The sequence below is a fragment of the Melozone crissalis genome, unplaced genomic scaffold (assembly GCF_028551555.1).
Source record: "Melozone crissalis strain CALT ecotype California unplaced genomic scaffold, PUWL_Pcris_2 ptg000027l_1, whole genome shotgun sequence".
Classification (NCBI taxonomy): Eukaryota; Metazoa; Chordata; class Aves; order Passeriformes; family Passerellidae; genus Melozone; species Melozone crissalis.
The window spans coordinates 27422136-27440778 of NW_026535805.1; the positions used below are offsets into that span (position 1 = coordinate 27422136).

Genomic DNA, 18643 nt, shown 5'->3' on the forward strand with positions numbered 1-18643 from the left:
TGGAATGAATGGTCATGTTTCCATTAGTGTTCAAGGGGCTGTCAGACATTGTGCAAAGCTGAATTGGTTTTGGAACTCTGTCTTACTGTTCATTCCTTTAGTTTAGTTTTGACTTTGGGTTGTCATTTGCTCTGGAAGGAGCCAAAATTATCCCTTTATTTCAAAACACAAAGTGTTGAAGTCAGTAGCAGTGCTGTATATATGCAATATATTCCATTGAATTTCCCCTTGAAATTCTGTTGATTGAATTCAGGCCTTCTTGAGCTTTATTTAGACTTACCGAAAGAAAGCCATAGTGTTCTCTGTCACCATGAATATGAGTGAGGCTGAGTGAAGTCTGCAGGTGGGGTGGTTGACTTGAAGAAATAAAAACCTCGGCAATTGCTTGGGTTAATAGGAATAAAATGCTCAAAAGGGAAGTTCAGTGTCCTGTTTCATAAAATGTATGCTTTAATAAGGCAAACAAGCTTGGTGTGAATCATCTTATATTCCTGATGTAAGATATAATGTGGTATTTGCAGGGGTCCCCAGGATGAGGTGAGAGATGAGTGAATTTGACTCCATGTTTTTAGAAGGTTAATTTATTATTTTATGTACTTATATAAAAGAATGTTATACTAAAATTATACTAAAGAATAGAGAAAGGATACAGACAGAAGGCTTAACAAGAATGATAATGAAAAACTCATGACTGACTCCTCAGAGTCGACACAGCTGATGGTGATTGGTCATTAAGTAAAAACAATTCACATGAAACCAATCAAACATGCACCTGTTAGTAAACAATTTCCAGACCACATTCTAAAGCAGTAAAACAGGGAGAAGCAAACAGATAATTATTGTTTTCATTTCTCTGAGGCTTCTTAGCTTCCCAGGAGAAGAAATCCTGGAGAAGGGATTTTTCCAGAAAATATGACAGTGACAATATGATGTCCACAAAACATTTTTGTATTATCCAGATGCCTTCAGAAATGCTGCTACTGTGGGTAGCCTGTTTGGTGGCTCAGCACAACACAGCATTCATTCACTTCCACCCAGCCAATCTCAGTGAGATGGGAAAAGAGGAAAGGAAGAAAGAAAGCAAGAAAAATTGTGGTGGAGAAAGAAAGCAAGAAAAATTGTGGGTGGAGAAAAGTAATACCTGAAGGCGAAGTGGAAGAAGAGAGAAGGAAAGAAAAAACAAGTGATGCAAAGGCAATCCCCTTATCACCTCCTATGGACAGACTAGGTGCCTAGCCAGTTCCTGAGCAAACTATGGCTAACCCCTGCTATGCCACTTACTCTCCCTTTTTATTGCTGAGCTTGACTTCATGTGCCATGGAATATTTCTTTGGTTAGTTTGGGTCGTCTGCCTAGTTGTGTCTACTCACAGTCTGTTTCTTGGGGGGCTAGAGTAAGAAACAGAAGAGGCCTTGATTCTGTGAAAGCATTGCTCATCAACAGTTAAACTTTAATTTGCAGAATTCTTTTGGCCACAGATCTAAAACACAGCACCATACCAGCTGCTGTGAAGAAAATTAACTCATCTCAGCCAGACTTAGTACAACCACAAAAATTTATTTTAAAGAAAAAGCTCTTTTTACACTTGAATTTTCATAACTGCTATGCCTTATGGAATGCTTACTGAAAATTTTACCAGACCCAGAGGTATTTCCTGTATAAAGATTCCCCAATTTCCCATTTCCCAAATGGTTTTAAGAGAAACAAACAAAAATCTCAATCTTAATTTCAATTTTTAGGTCAGTTGTTTACAGCAAGAGGAATGTACTTGCCCTGTAAAAGAAATTTGTTTTGCTAATTAAAGGATCTTGTGTCATCTCCTTTCTTTCCACAGAGTTATTGATTTAGGAGTCATGACTCCATGTGACAAGATATTAAAAGCTGCTGTTGAGAACAAAGCAGGTATAGAGAGACTTCATTAGTACTTCTGAATTGTTTGATTTTTAAATCACAATTTTTATTGCCGCTTATTGCATTCCAGTACTGTCTATGATTTGATCAAATTATCTTCAGAGAAATCAGAACTTCTGCTTTAACCATGTTAATTATTTAGCATTTGGCACTTCTGTGAAACTTAGCCTGAGGAACTGAAACCCTGTATCAGACAGACACCTCTGAGAGAGATGGTGTAGTATTTCTTTTACAGATGGATAAATGGAGCCTTGAAAAGGTCTAACTAACTTCTTTTTGAGTCTTAAATCAGTAAAAGAAATTGGCATTTGGCCTGCCAGATCAGTGAGTGTGAAATCAGGAAGGAATTGTTCTAATAAATAACGAACTTCCTGATACAACTTGCAGTTGCTTTGGAATAGTCTACTGCATCTTGAAAAAGATGAATGGTGTGAAACATGGTGAAATTTGAAAGCACTTGCTGTTTCTAAAAGCAGAACTTACAATTATTTTGTCTTATTTTCCTCTTCAGTGCTGAACTTCTGAGACTTGGAGCTTGCTAATCAAAAGTGCTGTTTATTTATTGCTGAAACTAGCGCAGTAGGTGTTCAGCAACTGTGAAGATGAGAAATATCTTAAACTGGGGATTTGGAATTGTTATCATTCTTGGAAAGCTTTCACTTTCTAATTGGGTCAAACATCCCTTTTAGACTAGTGACTATCCTGCTTTTCATCTCATTATTTTCTATCTGATGCATGAAGCTCTCTGATGTATGAAATAAACTTTTCTGTAGTAATTTCTGTGTCTTTCTGGAATGGACTGGCTAAAAGTTTTGTGCATGTGTGTTTGTAAATTTGCAATAGATATAATTGGCCTGTCTGGTCTCATCACCCCATCTTTGGATGAGATGATTTTTGTCGCCAAGGAAATGGAGAGATTGGCAATAAAGATTCCTTTGCTCATTGGAGGAGCAACTACTTCTAAGTAAGATATCTCTGTTGGGAAGATGGGCAGCTTCTATGCAAACAATATTATTATTATATATAAACAGATGGGCAGCTTCTATGCAAACAGTATTATTATTATAAATAAGCAGTATTATATATAAACAATTCCACTAGTTAACCAATGAAAAAGAAAATTTATAGCCATTTCTTTCCCCCTTTCTCTCATTTTCCTGCAACACACATACTGATATGTATTCACCCTAATATTGACTGTTATTTCTTGTTTCAAAAGTCCTAGATTATTGAGGTAAAATCTAGTTAGTACATAACAAATAATGGACATCTTAAATGTTTAATTTTTGCAAGTATATATTATATGTGGAAGTACTGTGTTTTTTCTAAAAGTTTTTGCTCACATGGAAATAAATATAGTCCTGTTCTTCTGAGGGGTTGGATGATCTATTTTGATTCCCTAAAGCATTTTAAAAATGTAGGATTTTGAGACTAGAAATAGGTGACATCAGGGAGCTGTTATCTTTAGGGAAGTTACTGTATTTTCCTGGATCAGTGTTCAATGTGGTGATTGTGTTGAGCCTCCAGTGCTGCTCAGGCAGGCTGGTAGGGGATAAAGCCCCGCTGCTTGCCGTGAAGTACTTATCATGTTGATTTTGATAGACTGAGCTGTTAAAATCTTGTTCTCTTAGATCTGTTCAAATCAAATAATACAGCTGCTGTGATTTCCTGAAGACCATGTTGACAGCTCAGTGACATCTAGTATGAGCATTACTGCAGATGTGTCCTGGGCAGGTATACCAGCCGTGGGTCACGCTTTGCTGGCTGATTAGTGTACAATATACTTGAGGGGGTGACAGCTCAGAAGACTGTAGAGGTCATTTTTTCTCTAACTAAAAGCTGTGAGCAGTGTTGCTTTCTTTATCAGAGCAGCACATACTGTATTCTGTAATTTTGGCTTTAGCAAATCATCTCATCATTCGGCAGACAGTGGAGAGTAGGATCTCTACCTGCCTTTATTCTTCCTGCATGTATAAGGCAAGGTTCACTGTATCCCTTTTCCCCTTTTCCATGTGTGCCTCTTCCTGCTGCTTTGATACTGAGAGCAAACGTGGAGGATTTTTTCTTACAAAAACAAAACAAAGCAAAAACCCCTCCCCCCCACCCCCGAAAAAAAAACAAAAAAAAAAAACTCCACCAAAAATGTGGGGAGTCAACGGGAAGGCTTTATTCTAAGTGGAGGTCTTAGAAGAGCCTTTTCAGTTCTTTTCAGTTTTTTCACCCAGGGCATTGTGGCCTAGTAATTAATGTCAAGTAACCAGCATCAAACAGTTCTGCAGAATTTATTCAAAAGGAGGAATGTAGCTAACAGGGAAGCTGCACTAGTTTTATCCTTGAATATGGAAATTACCAGAGAATATATGTATACTTTTGAGTACAAAAATTGATTTTATATAAATATATACTTGCATATATGCCCAGATATAATGCAATGTCTATAAAATATATGTCCAGTAAAGGTACTCTTTATGGAATTCTTAATGGATTCTTAATGTGTATTTAATGCTACTTTCCTAGTCTTCAATTTAACCTCCCATGTGCATTCTTAAAGTTTGTGTATATGTCAGAGGTTGCTAATGAAGAGCCAACTGCATTTTTTTCACTGTAGTAAATAGGCATTGTTATTTGGAATAAGGAGATCATGAGTACTTGGAAGAGTGTATAGTGAGGTTAGTTTGAAAGAGAGAGAGAGGGAGGCTGGATTTAGTCTCCAGATTCCACACAATAAGAGTTTCTTCATAATTTACGGTAATGATGATTTTTTCATTCATATTATGCTACTTTGGTAAATTCAGGTGCTGAGAAATAATGGTGACATTCTCATTGCCATAAAATTTACTTTAAAAAAATACAAAAGTTAGCATGTAATGGTTGATACTGTGCCATTTTAGGACCATGTCTTCTTTTGTTTCCTCTGTCTATTCCTATCAAAACAGATGAGATACCTTTTTGTAAAAAATAGAGTTGCCAAGATCAAAAATGCATCTCCTAGAAGCAGATTCAGGGGATGCTGAACAGTTGTTTACACAGCTGTGTTGCACAGTCATGAGTAAACTTCCATATCCAAGTGCTTTAAATATTTGACAGAACCTGAAGAAAAGGGGAATCTTACCTTTGTTAGGGAAGATTGCTTCTTGGGCTCTGATTCAAGTTTAATTTTAGAAATGTTGTTTGACCGTAGTATATAAAAAAGCAAATTATAAGGCCTGTAACATCTTTGTTCCTACACTTGCTTGCAGAAGTTTGGTAGGACTGAGCAGAGCTCTTTTTGCATCATTAGAAACTGTTAGCAGTGTTGCTTTCTTTATGAGAGCAATGCATATTGTCGTAGATCTATTAGAGTCTATATTTTGTGGCTTCAGCAAGTAGTCTCATAATTTGACAGACTGTGAAGAGAAGGGTCTGTCCTTATTGCACTTATAGTTTCAATGCAAAGTTCACTGCATCTTCAAGGTGCAGGTTTGTGGTATTTATTGGCCACTGGCAGAATTCATTGTTCGGTGTATAGAGGACTTGTGCCTCCCATATTGAGAAGTGGGATGATCCTCACTGAATTAGGTTAATGCTAATCCACAGACCCAAAAATTAACATGTGGGAGGAAAAAATGTAAGATGAGCAAAAAGAATTAAAGAAATTGCTAGTTCTTGGTAGGCTTAGTTTGGAATATTCTTACTGATTTCTGAGACTCAAAACTAAGGAGTTGTTGATTTTGACTCAGCTGGTAAGACATTGAGGGAGTGTGAGATGGCACATTATTTATGAAGTATTCTGATACTCTTTGAAGGGAAATGTTTATATACCTGTTGTTAAAAATCTGTGTTTAATGATTCATGGATAGCAGATGGATGAATGAATTTCTTCGTTTGAAGTTCTGGTCTATGCATTAAGTCAGGATTTATTTCCCTGGGGATTTTGTCTGCTTTTTTTATTGGTGGAGGTTGTGGGTTTTGGTTTTTTGAGTTGGGTTTTTTTTGGGTTGTTTTGTTTTGTTTTGTTGGTTTTTTTGCTTTACTTGTGAAATGCTCACTCTTTTTCTTTTTCATTGAAGAACACACACAGCTGTTAAAATTGCCCCTCGGTACAGCGCACCTGTGGTTCATGTCCTGGATGCATCCAAGAGTGTTGTGGTTGTAAGTTCTAAATTCTAGTTTCTTGTCCATGCAAAGATATGTGCCCTGTTTTTCTGTTGTCCCTTTCATCCTTTCCTCTAAGGCTTAGTGTTGTGGCAGAAAATTAAAAGGGGCACATCAGAGACAAGTTTCTAAATTACGCTTGTTTCAGCTGTTTTGTGCTGTCACATGGTTCACAACTGGCTTGTGACAGTTATTGTCACTGGGCACTTTCATTTAAATGTCCATTACTCTAGTGAGGGTGACATTCACTGAGTCCTTGACTGTAGTTTTGTAGTGAAGACTGATGGAGTTCTGTGTGTACTGCTATTCTGGCTAATTGGGATGTATTTCTGAAGTTAGATAGAAACATTTGTACTGAGAAACGTGTGGCTGGAGTTTTTTGGGATGGATTTTCTTTCCGAGATATGGGTGGTCTTAGCTGACAAATACATGGTGGTAAAGAGTAGGCTAAGCTGTGTGTTGCTTCTGTGACTATTTAGTCTGTGAAGTTTTGGAGTATTCTCCTCTCAGGTCTTTACAGACCTGGACTTGGCTCTGCTAATGTAACCTGTGTAGTAGGGCAGAGATCTCAGTAATAATTGTAGTCTAAACATGGTTAGTTTGAATAGTTGGAATGTAGGTTGCAGATTAATGGTAAGGTTTAGTTTAGTGTTGCCAAGAGAGTCCAAAAGACAGGTTACCTAGTCTGAAACTGTCTTTCCCATAGTGTGTTACACTAGGTACTTAACTGCTTTTTCCTTCCTGTTCTTTTCAGTGCTCCCAGCTCTTAGATGACAGTATGAAGGATGATTTCTTTGAAGAAATATTAGAGGAATATGAAGAAATTAGACAAGAACACTATGAGTCTCTCAAGGTACAAATATAATTGATTATTTTCTTGTTTGAAGTGGTTGGCACTTGCTGTTGAGTTATGAATAACTTGCTGTTACTCTTTACTGTTCAGCTCCTTGTGAAGACCTTCAGATATATTTGTTTTGATTTAAAACTTGTAGTAAAATGGATTAAAAACTTCCAGAAGTGCTTATGAAATCAAATTTTCTAGCCTGTAAGACTTTGCTATGTGACTCTTAACACATGCTTGGCAAATTCTTGGTTGTCCTCAATGGCTAATCAGTGGTATCCAGGACCTCCATGGAGCTGGCAGTCATGTCATCTTAATCAACCTTGGGAGACCAGTGCTCTCCTAGAGCAGTAGCAGGATATGTGGAGCTTCAGCTGGGGTGGTGAACATGGTACTGGTAGCTTTTGCTGGTTCTGAGCCGCACTCAGTGAGAATTTTAAACCACCATGCTTTCCTAATGTCTTAGTCTTGTTTAGGTGAGTGATCAGAGCAGTAGAAGAATATCTTTCTCTGCTTGTATTTTAGTGTATTGTAAAGCAATAAAAGAACTTCTGGTGTAATTGAGAGGAACCAGAAATCTTGTAGGCCAGCTTCATTAGCATTATACAGGCAAAAATAATGATCTGCTTGTGATGTAATCGTACTTTACTCATGGGAACTCAGAATTGTGGAGACTGAAATTATCTGTTGTTAGATTTATCCTGATGAGTATTTTGGGTAAAACTCTTCCATGAAGTCTGCAGTTACAGTTTGTGTCTGAAAGGTGGTGTTCTGAAATTAACCTTTATGTGTATATAGGAAAGAAGATACTTGTCTCTACAGCAAGCTAGAAGAAAAGGTTTCCATAATGATTGGTTATCAGGCCATGTACCAGGTCAGCTATATGTTGTTATTTGTGATTGCTATGCCTTTATTGTATTTTGTGTGATTATTTTAGATATATTTTTAGTTAAAATATGCTTTAAACTTCAGAATGTAGCAGTGTAACAGCTTAAGTAAATTAGTATCTGTCTCAACTGAGATTTTTTTGCATTACTTTTAACATTGTTTCTGCTTTTTTACAGCTCATTTAAAAAATAAATTAATATGCAATAAATGTAACTGAAAAAATTCCCAAAACAATGAGTTACCCATCACAACATATAATCAAAGAAAACACTAACGACAGCTTTTGAAAATACTGTCTGCCTGGCTCATTACATTGCACACCTTACAGTGCCATATTTGGGGAACACATGCTGTAACATGGCATTTTAATCAAATTCCTCCTTGCACTCTTTTCTACCCTTCCCCCATCAATTTTTGTACTGTTTTATTTTTTTAAATTATACTAGAAGTATAAACAGCATTCAGGTTGCATCCTGCAGTGACATTAATGATGCTTTCTGTTGTTTCATGTACAAGATTCAACAAGATGCTAATTTTCCATACCTTGTCTTAATGTGTGACAAAGTATTGTACAGACAAAACAAATGCAAAGCTTCTGGCTTTACACAGATGCATCCATCTTGCTTTATCACTTGTGTGTGTGCATCTAAACGTGCAAAAGTTCTTAGAAATTACATAAGAATTTACAGAAATATTCTGCAGTGTCATAGTACATGTCTGTGTATAGAAAGAAATTGGTAAATGTGAAAGGCCCATGAAGTATGTTAGGGATTGATAAGTTGTGTAGGTTTGTTTGGTCTTGTGTCTTGGCCAATATTCTGACGAATTAAATAAGTTCCAAAGTCCAGTAGCTAAAAGCTGTTTATTTACGTGGAAGAAAAAAAGGCCTTAATTTTTCCATTTCAACTTTATATGCCTTTTATGCTTTTGTTTGGCTACATTGTAACTGTGGATTATGGTATGTCTTGGGAAAATATTACTATGAGAATTTTAGGACAGTCAGTTTGGAAGAGGTCATTTGCAGGGGTGGAAGCTGCTGAACATCAGTTATACTGCAAATGTGAAAGCAATTTTAAATTATTTTCATCATGTCCAGTTGTACTTCTGATTCCTACAGTTAAACCAAAATTCATTGGCACAAAAGTCTTTGAAGAGTATGACCTCAGGAGGCTGGTAGAGTACATTGACTGGAAGCCCTTCTTCGATGTCTGGCAGCTTAGGGGAAAGTATCCCAACCGGAGTTTCCCTAAGATCTTTAATGATAAAACTGTAGGTGAGTACTGAAATTGCATTTACTTCATATAACAAATCCTAACAGGCCCTGTGTGCTGCAGTAAGATTCCAAATGCTTAATGAAATACATTAGGAATAGTACAAATACATGCAAAGAATGTCACTGAAATAATTTGTTCAAAGCAAGGCTTAGTGAACCAACTGTTGCCATGTGAGGCTGGAGAATAAGTGTGGAAAAATGCTCAGTCATCTTACTTAGCATTCACCTGCCAAAGCACAGGGAAGTACTTTATTAACAGAAAATGGCAGCAGAGCACTTAATGTATCTGTGGGTGAAGATGGCAAGCTCCTCTTGAAGCTATTCAGTAGGCTTTGAAATAGGTGATAAAAATCCAAGGGTGACACTGAAGGCAATGTTCTGGGTCTGCTGCACTGTGGTAATGTCGGTACATGCACCAGGTCTCTTGCTCATTTTATTCTGTGTTCTCTTCCTCTACTAGGTGCTGGCTGAAACATTTTGTGCTTTGTTTGGGTTTTTTTATTCCCTAAGATATATGTTGTTACAGCCCTGTGATCACATTGCAATCTTCTATTGCTGCAGCTGACAGATCATTGCAGTCATTGGACAATTATGTGGAAAATGAATCAATCTTCAAACAATTCTTGAATCTGTTTAGCCAGTTATGAAAACATGCCTTTTCTAAGGCAATTTCATTATTTATTTTGTTTTTAATAGGTGAAGAAGCAAAGAGAGTTTATAATGATGCTCAAGATCTACTGAAAACATTGATTAATGAAAAGAAATTACAAGCCAGAGGTGTGGTTGGGTTCTGGCCAGCTCGAAGTGTTCAGGATGATATCCACTTGTATGCTGCAGAAGAGGCAGTGGGATCTTCAGAACCAATAGCAAAATTTTATGGTTTGAGGCAACAGGTACAGTAACAGCACTTTTGTTAAGGGACTTTCCTTCCCCCTGCATTTCAGGAATGTAATAGAAGTGCCTTATTAAAATCTGTAGAAAATTGTTGTAATCTTTCTGCGCCATTGTCTTGTCATTTCTTTGAATAATAACAAGATTCTGTTAGTGATGAGCCAGGTCTTTGTATTGTAGTATTTTGCATTGTAATAATCGTACAAAATGTTTTGTAGGTTTGATATCTTCAGATATGTTGTGCATTTTCTGTTTCAATTTTAAGATGTCCTAAAGCAGTATGTTGTAGAAATTAATCACATGAATCTTGTTTCAAGATAAATTAGAACCTAATGAACCTTAGTTCTCTAATATCACTGGATTCTACTTCAGATGAAGAATTCTGCTTGAATGTGTTAATGGTTAAACCCAGTTAGAATTTAAGAAACCTGGAAAATAAAGCCCATTGGAGAGAAGTGTTTCTGATAGGCTTAATTTCTTCGTAAAATTCACTATATGAAGGGGCCATTTAGAATTATTTGGCAGCTAATTTTGATTGAGAGAATCATACTTACTTAGATTTGCACTTAATTTGCTAGATTGAGCTTGCAAGATATTCTGCCTCTCCTTTTTCCGACTTCTGATTTGGCTTCTTCATAGTTCACATATTCAGAGTCATCAAATGTGGCAGAAAAAGAGTTTAACTACCTGCATTTCTGGAGTACAATACTCTGTGAGCACAGTTGTGTGCCAACATTGCAGAACTGTGCTAAGAAATACGTGGCTCTGTTGCAGTTCCCTGAGATGGATCCAGTGCATCTCGACAGTCCATGGCACATGTTTATATAAAACGCTCTCAACAAGCACCGATGTTTCAGAGACTTATGGCCTAGTTAAACATTTTGATATCCCATGTAAATCAACTTTACTACTCTTTCTTTTCCTGGCTTTTACCCAGGATTTTCCCAAGGAAAATACCTGATTTGATGTTGTTCTTGTAATGCTTTTTATTACTGGAATACTGTTCTTTTCCTTAGCTTTTATTACTTTGTATATCCCAATTATTCAGGCTTCTCTCAAAGGTTAAGGTCATGAAGCTCTGTGTATACTGTTCTTCTGGACTCCATGTATTTTAGCTGCATCTCTTCCAGCTTGGTGTATACAGTAACTCAGGAGAGTTCTCAGCAGAGCAAAGTAGAAGAGAATAATTGTCTTCTGTTTCTTATATAAAATGTTCCTTTCAGTACACAGAGTTCTCTCCGTGACATTGATGCTAATTTAGGATGTGATATAAATCTTAAAGTTAGAGATGCATGTAATATTATCCTTAGCTCTAATAATTGCAAATGAACCTTAAAGTTATTATAAATTTCACCTGTGGGGAAAAAGGATATTTTGTTCATTTTATGGTACTTTCTGTAACTGTGCAGGTTAATAGACAATTTTTCTTTGTTTTTCAGGGGTAGGAGTGTTTTATTTGCTTTTAAGATGCAGTTGGGAATGAGTGAAACACATTGCTAAAATATTGTCATTGGTTAAAAAAATTATTCTTCAGCTAAGTGATAGCCATTAAATAACTTTACTCTCTCTGTAAGTTGGGTAGATTTACAAGAACTGTGCCACTTCTTTACAGCAATCATGCTTCCACAATGAATATACTGATATGATTCAAGATTTCCTTTTGGGTGCTCAGGTACCTCTTTCTGTTACCTTTCTTCCATTTTGGAAGAGGATCCAGTGAGCAGTAGAATTCCCTATTTCACAGAATAAATTAGTTGGAAAAGACATCTGAGATTGAGTCCAACCTATGATTGAACAACCCCATGTCAGGTAGACTGTGGCACTGAGTGCCACGTTCAGTCTTCCCTCAAATACCTCTGGGGACAGTGACTCCACCACCTCCTTGAGCAGTCTATTCCAGTATCTGATCACACGTTCTGTGAAAAAATTCCTCCAAATGTCCGACTGAAAACTCCCCTAGCACAGATTAAGACTGTGTCGTCTTGTTCTGGCAGTTGTTACCAGGGAGAAGAGACCAGCCCCCACCTGGCTACAGCCTCTGTTCAGGTGTTGTAGAAAGCCATAAGGTCTCCCCTGAGCCCCATTTTCCCCAGTTCTCTCAGCCACTTCTCACAGGATGAGTGCTCCAGAGCCATTACCTGCTTCATTGCCCTTCTCTGGACTTGCTCCAGCACCTCAGTGTTCTTCCTCAGTTGGGGATCCCAAAACTGAACACAGTATTCAAATGCAGCCTCACCCATGGCAGGTACAGGGGAAGAATCACTTGTCCTACTGTTTGTGATGCAGGCCAGGGTGCCATTGGCCTTCTTGGCCACCTGGGCACCCTGCTGGTTCCTCTTCAGCTGGATATTGACCAGCAGCTCAAGGTCCTTTTCCCTTGGGCCCCTTCCCTTTGCATTAAACCCACTCGAACTTTGCTTAGGATCCAACTTTCCAGTAGTGATACATACATTTTGTTTCTGCTTGTGTGTGATTAGTAAAAAGTCTGCATCCTGGGCACTGTTTTGTCTGGATTACTGAGCACATAGTTTGTAGCATAAGGAGTGTTTATAAACTCATAGCCATTCTACAGTAGGAGTTGCTGAAGAATTCTTCAGTTTGCACATCAGCCATCAATTTTATTAACAAATGTGGAATCTGTTAGGGGTGGAGATGAAATATTCCTCCTCTTACCCAGTTGTTGGCACAAGACTATTCCTTACTTTCTAATAATTTTTTTGCAGTATAAGCTGTTAAATCTTAGAAGCTGTAAATAGAAGCAAAATGTGCATTCAGTGCTGCATCTCTCTTCTTTGATGTTTTGTTCTTCAGTGGTTCAAATGTCCTCAGAGTAAGAGAGGTGGTTTTCTTCTAATTTAACTACAGAAAAACTACCATGGCTCAAAGACTAGTTAGGTGTTTGTCAGAAATACCCTAGGCCCTTTAGTCTTAAAAATACTGGTCTTTAGCTTAATACTGCACTAATGATTTATTTTAAAATGTTCTGATTTATTGCATTGATTTTGTTACTTTAGGCTGAAAAGGACTCTGCCTGCACAGATCCATATTACTGCCTCTCTGACTTCATAGCACCACTGGATTCTGGCATTTGTGACTACTTAGGCCTGTTTGCAGTGGCCTGCTTTGGTGTAGAGGATTTATGCAGTGAATTTAGGAAACAGGAGGATGAATACAACATCATAATGGTGAAGGCTCTTGGTGATCGGTTGGCGGAGGTATGAGGTTTTATCAAGTGTTTCCTTCCAACTTTCAGCAAACTTAGAGCCACTTCAGTATAATGCAAGTGGGGCTAGCTCTAGCTGGGGATTTCAAGCTATAGCAGGGTTTCAGAAATTATTATTATTATTATTGTTGTTGAAGATATTTACTGAAGTGGGAATTCTTCCTGAAGGGCAACTGGTGCTGGTAAATCACATAGGCTGCAGAAGCAGTTCAGAAAATCTGTTTCCCACTTTGAGCTAGAGGAAGAGTCCTCTGCTAAAAGGAGCAGCAGCGCACACTTGTATCTGACTGTAGCATTGAGCAATAATGATGTGGCCGCCTATAGCTAGGTCTGGGCCAGACACCTGGATAATCAAGACCTAATGACCTCAGTGCTATAATGAAGTGTTGCTACCATAGGTTAATGTGTTTTGTCTTTTTGCGTTACTTGTCCACACCTTTACCTCTTTAAAGCAGGACAATCAAAAAAGCACATACTCCAATAAGAGAAGTAACTACCATGCTTGAATTAGCAAAATAAGTGTTTCATGTGAACTTTAATTCTTTCAAATATCTCAACTATGTTAAGAACTCTCTTTAAAATGAAAATGGGAATGTGAGAAAGCATCTGTCATTGTTAATCAATCAGCTATTGCATCGGTCTGTACAAAGTAAAAAATAAAAAAAAAAAATCTTTTCATTCTATTCCAAGGCATTTGCTGAGGAGCTTCATGAAAGAGTTCGAAGGGAATTCTGGGCTTACAGTAGTAGCGAGCAGCTGGATCTCTCTGGCCTACGCAAAATTAAATATGAGGGAATTCGCCCTGCCCCTGGATATCCCAGCCAGCCTGACCATACAGAAAAACTCACCATGTGGAAACTTGCAAACATTGAGGAAACAACAGGTAACTTTGCTTTGCTAAGATTCTTACACTGCTTTTTATGTGAAATCAAAATTCCAACCAAAGAACAAATTGGCTGTTGCAGAATTACAGAATTACATTCCCAGTGCTTCTGGGAATTGCTGTCTTTCCCTTTTTATTCCCAATTTTATTTTGCCTCATTCAAGGAAGAATTTGCAAAACATTGTGAGTGCTTTTAGTGGAGGAGTTGTGTCCCTAATTAGCAGATTGCATGCAAACACAGTTCTGCTGCACAGAAAAAATTTCTGGCATCCTTATGTTGGTAAGATGACATTTCAGATAGAAGCAGGAAAAAAAGTCAATTCAGCAGAGTATTTCCTGGTCTGCAGGAATCTTGAGATGGTAATTTTTGAAAAGGGATTAAATGCATTTGTTTTCCTCTTACATTTTGCATGTCAGATGTTTCACTGTTACTTCCACAATTCCAAAAATAATTTTTAGTGCTTCAAAACTTCATTTGCCAAAATGTCCAAGTTTTTTCCTTCAAACCATAGAGTTACTCTACAGTAATTGTAATGAAAGTTTGTGGTATGTTTAAAGTTCTAAAGTTTTCTTAATGATTTGCAAGTGAAAAAAGGAGTTGGTTTCAGCTTCCATCTGAAAGCTGCTTGGTTTTTTTGAGTTTGCTTGAAGCCACCCAACATAAATGAAGGCTCTGAATTTGTGCTTATTCTCAATTCAAAGAATAATAAAATCCTCATTCTCTTTTCCAGGAATTGGTCTAACGGAATCACTAGCAATGATACCTGCTTCTGCAGTTTCTGGCCTTTATTTTTCCAGTCCCAGTTCCAAATATTTTGCTGTTGGCAAGATATGTAAAGATCAGGTAACTAACACCATCAATTGTAGTAGTGTCAGAGCATTCAAAATCAACTTAAAAGCAGATGTCTTAAAAATTTTGTAAACATTTAAAGCTGGCGTTTCAAAATTTTCATTGTATTTTGTGATCCCTTTGCAGGTTGAAGATTATGCACTGAGAAAAAATTTGTCTGTGGCAGAGGTGGAGAAGTGGCTGGAACCCATTTTGGGATATGATACTGAACAACTGTGATATTTGTGGGTGAACTTCCTCTTTTGATGGTCTTGTTTGCCAGAAGGAACAAGAAGATTCTTCCCACTGGAAACAGCTTTCTTCCATCCACCCCAGCAGCTTGTCTGATTGTCTTAAATTTTTAATCAAGGAACTTAATATTTCACATCAAGTCTGCCTGGTGCCCTTGGCTTGGGACCATGAATGTATTTAGTTTCTCAGTCACAGCAGCATACTTTTATTTATTTTTATGTTTTCACAAAGACTCTAGCACAGAAAGTAGGTGTAGGGTGAGATGGGGAAACTGCAAAGCTTTCCTTTTCTCTGGAAGATTTTGAAATCAGGGGCAAGAATTTCTCTCCTATGGCTGTGGATATGCATAGAACAGAATTTGACTTCTGTTATTTTAGTGTGTTTTGGCAAGTCCAGGGACAGAAATATGATGCAATTCTTCTGCAAAGTCACAAAATGTTTTATACTGAGTGATCAAGAACAACTGAAGTACAACAGATCTCCTTTTAAAAAATCATCTGCTCAGTGTTTAATCTTGTGCTTGGGAATACACATTCTTCTCAATGGTAGAACTATAAGAATAATACAATCTTCTGGAGTAGTATCAGAGATCTGTATTGGGAAATGGGATGACAGAGCCCTTGGACTTGTCTTCTCTGTGCTTCCTCTTCCTTTCAGCAAGTCACAATCTGTCTATTCTGTACAAAGGGTACTGGCACTTCCTACCTTTCAGTTAATGTTGTCAAGCTTAATTCATACATAAACAATCATTTGTACATGAAAATTATGAGAGTAGCATATTTGCTACTGTAGACAGCTAGAAAGCTTGGAGCTGACTTTTACAAAATTTTAACCTTCCAGAAAACTGGATTTTAAAAGCAAATAGTACTGTCATATGTAACAGCTAATATTGTAGACTATTCTTCAGATTTAACTGAGTGTGCTAATCGTTCACAGCTTTCAATTTCTGAAAAGTGTTTCAAGTATTATTTAAATGCTAATTTGTAAAATATTAGGAAAGAACCCCCTCATTTTTTGGTCTCTAATTGTAAACAAAAGACCAATATTGTAAGGAAGATCTTTTAATAGTTTATTGCAGTCTATTAATAGCTACATAATTTTTGTAATGTCTTCATCTAACTTTATGCTGAAAGACTCATCTTGTATCAGCAGTTTAATAAAGATGGTGTTATCCTATTAAAATCCTTTAAATGGCAACAATAAAATGTGTGCAGTAATCTGAACAGATAATGTCAAAATTAATATGTGCTTGTACCATGAACCTGAAATTATAGAGGGTGCTATGGGGTTTTTAAAGTAGTTGTGTGTGTTCTTAACTGAATCTTTTAGAATGGCTCATCCTTTAATGACTTACAAAAATAATTTCTAAATGGATCTCCCCTCCCCCTGCCTCCCTCCATGTCAAGGGACTTGTCACAAGTCCTTGCTCAGCAGCTGATTTTTGTAGTGGGAACAGTTTCTCAGTAGAACACTCGTTTAGACTGCCAAAAATAAAGTAAAATGTTCTTAATATAAAAGATTATTTGTTCCTGAAATATGCAGCATATGAAAATTGCAGTCCTCTCTGCTGTGTTTTTGGTAATTGCACTTCTGCTGATCAATTTAATGCTTGGAATCTCTCCTCTCCGGCACTCTTCCATGTTCTTGCATTTGGAAACAGACTACCTTATTAGTCTGAAAATTTGATTGTGTGAATGGGGTCAAAGTTTGACTTGCTCAGCTTGGTTTGTTTATTGATTTATTTTCCTGAAATCAGTGGCAGCCAGTTCAGTGAGTACAGCTGGCAGCAGGAGGTCCCTGCTGTCTAACAGTGGTGGTGTTACCTGGTGTACACACAGAGGGTTTCAAATGGAGTGTGGTTGCTTTAGCCCTTCACACATGGCATCACACACTGAGAAAATCTTCATGTTTGCCTGCAAAACTTGTCATTGGGAGAATCTGTTTGGAATAATTACTCCTTGTTATTATGCAATTTTTTTTATAAAGAACAATTACCTTAAAGCTTTGTTATTTTAAATTGTCAGTTGACATTTTGGGTAAGACAAATTGTCATTCTTGTCTCCAGAACTAAGTTAAATTGTGACGCAAAAGTCTCATAATTGTACCAGGTAAGGCTGTTTTACTTGAAAGACAAGTTTAGAATGCATAAAATATTTTTGCAGTGCTTTTCTAAATACTACTAACAAAGGTTCTAGATGTAAGAGATGATGGAAAATTTAGAATGCATTGTAAATTACTCTGATTTAGTTCTTGTGAGTAATAGAGTTTGGATACTTTTTTTTTTTCTTGTAAGTCAGGCCAGCAGCCTGGAGATTGAGTTTTGAGGCACATAAATTTTATGACTGTCAGGAAGGACTATTACCCTTAAACCTGCCCCTTCATTACCAGCTCTGTTTCAGTGCTGCTGTTACTCCTGGGAAGAATCTGGTGCAGCTTATTTTGTCAGGAGACTGCTATCAAGGTCAGTTCATGTCTCAAAAAAAACCCTAAAACTCACTTTTTTTTTTTTTTTTGCAAGTATTTCTGCATTTTTTGTGAAGCTTCTGCTTTCTTGTTTAACAGTGTGAAAGTTATACATCCTTTCAGTTAATTTCTGCTTCTTAAAACACAAGTCATGTCCAGAAAAGGAGGGGAATAGTGAGAGACCTATGAGGGCCTTGCCTTTTCTAAAAGGATTTGTTTGCTAGTAACTGTAACTGGGTTTCATTAATTTCACTTTTTAAATCCTTGTCTGGTTTACCTGAGCATGCCTTGAAAAAGTGGATTCAGGGTCTTAAAATGAAGACCAGGAAAAGAAATCAGTCCATTAATTAGTTCAGGAGGGTGGTTCCCTTACAGAAACCGTAGCACACGTTCTCAGTCCCTGGAGAAAGGGATTCCTGTGCCCTCAATTTATCATGGCCTTGTCACAGCAAAGCCTGTTCAGACCTGACACTAAGTTTTTTTTTTCATTTGATTGTCAGGCTTCTGTAGGTGCCAGTTTTCAAATGAAGATGTGCTGTGAACAGAATGCAAACACATCCACCCTGCTTTCACCCAGCATTTGTAAACTGTCCAGCTAAAGGCAGCACAGAAAACCCAGTGGAGTTTGCCCCCATGTTTGTTCTAATAATACCAGCATGGCTGAATATCGCGAGTTTCTGACCATGCCACGTGCCTGACATAAATAGCTGTGCAAAGGAGACCTCAGCTGAGATTACCAAACTTGGTGCTTTGGGTTTGTGATTCAGCTCCAGCCAGGATGGCAAAAGCAAGCTAATAATTATCCTTGCTGGCCTGAAGCTGCCGTGATGACTGTGGGATGAAAGGTGTTGTTTTCTTCCTCACTGCCCTGGTGTGTCCTGTGCCTACAGCTCCTGATCAGGCCAAGGGGAATGATCCCAGGCCAAGGTGGGGTAGTCTCTGCTGTTCCTTCCTACAGAAAGAGCACGAAGTATGTGGAGGGAGTTTGGAAACTCACACTGAACCCCTATTAGTTCTTAGCTCATGGTCTTTCCTGTCCCATCTTCCTGTCAAAT

At 37.6% G+C, this 18643-nt stretch overlaps 1 protein-coding gene across 1 annotated transcript in view; it reads left to right on the forward strand.

Moving 5' to 3' along the window:
- Positions 1-16552, forward strand: part of MTR (5-methyltetrahydrofolate-homocysteine methyltransferase) — a 51863-nt gene extending 35311 nt beyond the window's left edge. The window contains exons 23-33 of the mRNA XM_054280297.1: positions 1835-1902; positions 2755-2875; positions 5961-6042; positions 6800-6898; positions 7685-7760; positions 8892-9047; positions 9744-9940; positions 12953-13153; positions 13852-14044; positions 14776-14888; positions 15021-16552. Coding sequence (XP_054136272.1) covers positions 1835-1902; positions 2755-2875; positions 5961-6042; positions 6800-6898; positions 7685-7760; positions 8892-9047; positions 9744-9940; positions 12953-13153; positions 13852-14044; positions 14776-14888; positions 15021-15113 — 1399 coding nt within the window. The 3' untranslated portion in view covers positions 15114-16552. The remainder of the gene's footprint in view (positions 1-1834; positions 1903-2754; positions 2876-5960; positions 6043-6799; positions 6899-7684; positions 7761-8891; positions 9048-9743; positions 9941-12952; positions 13154-13851; positions 14045-14775; positions 14889-15020) is intronic.
- Positions 16553-18643: the final 2091 nt, after the last annotated feature.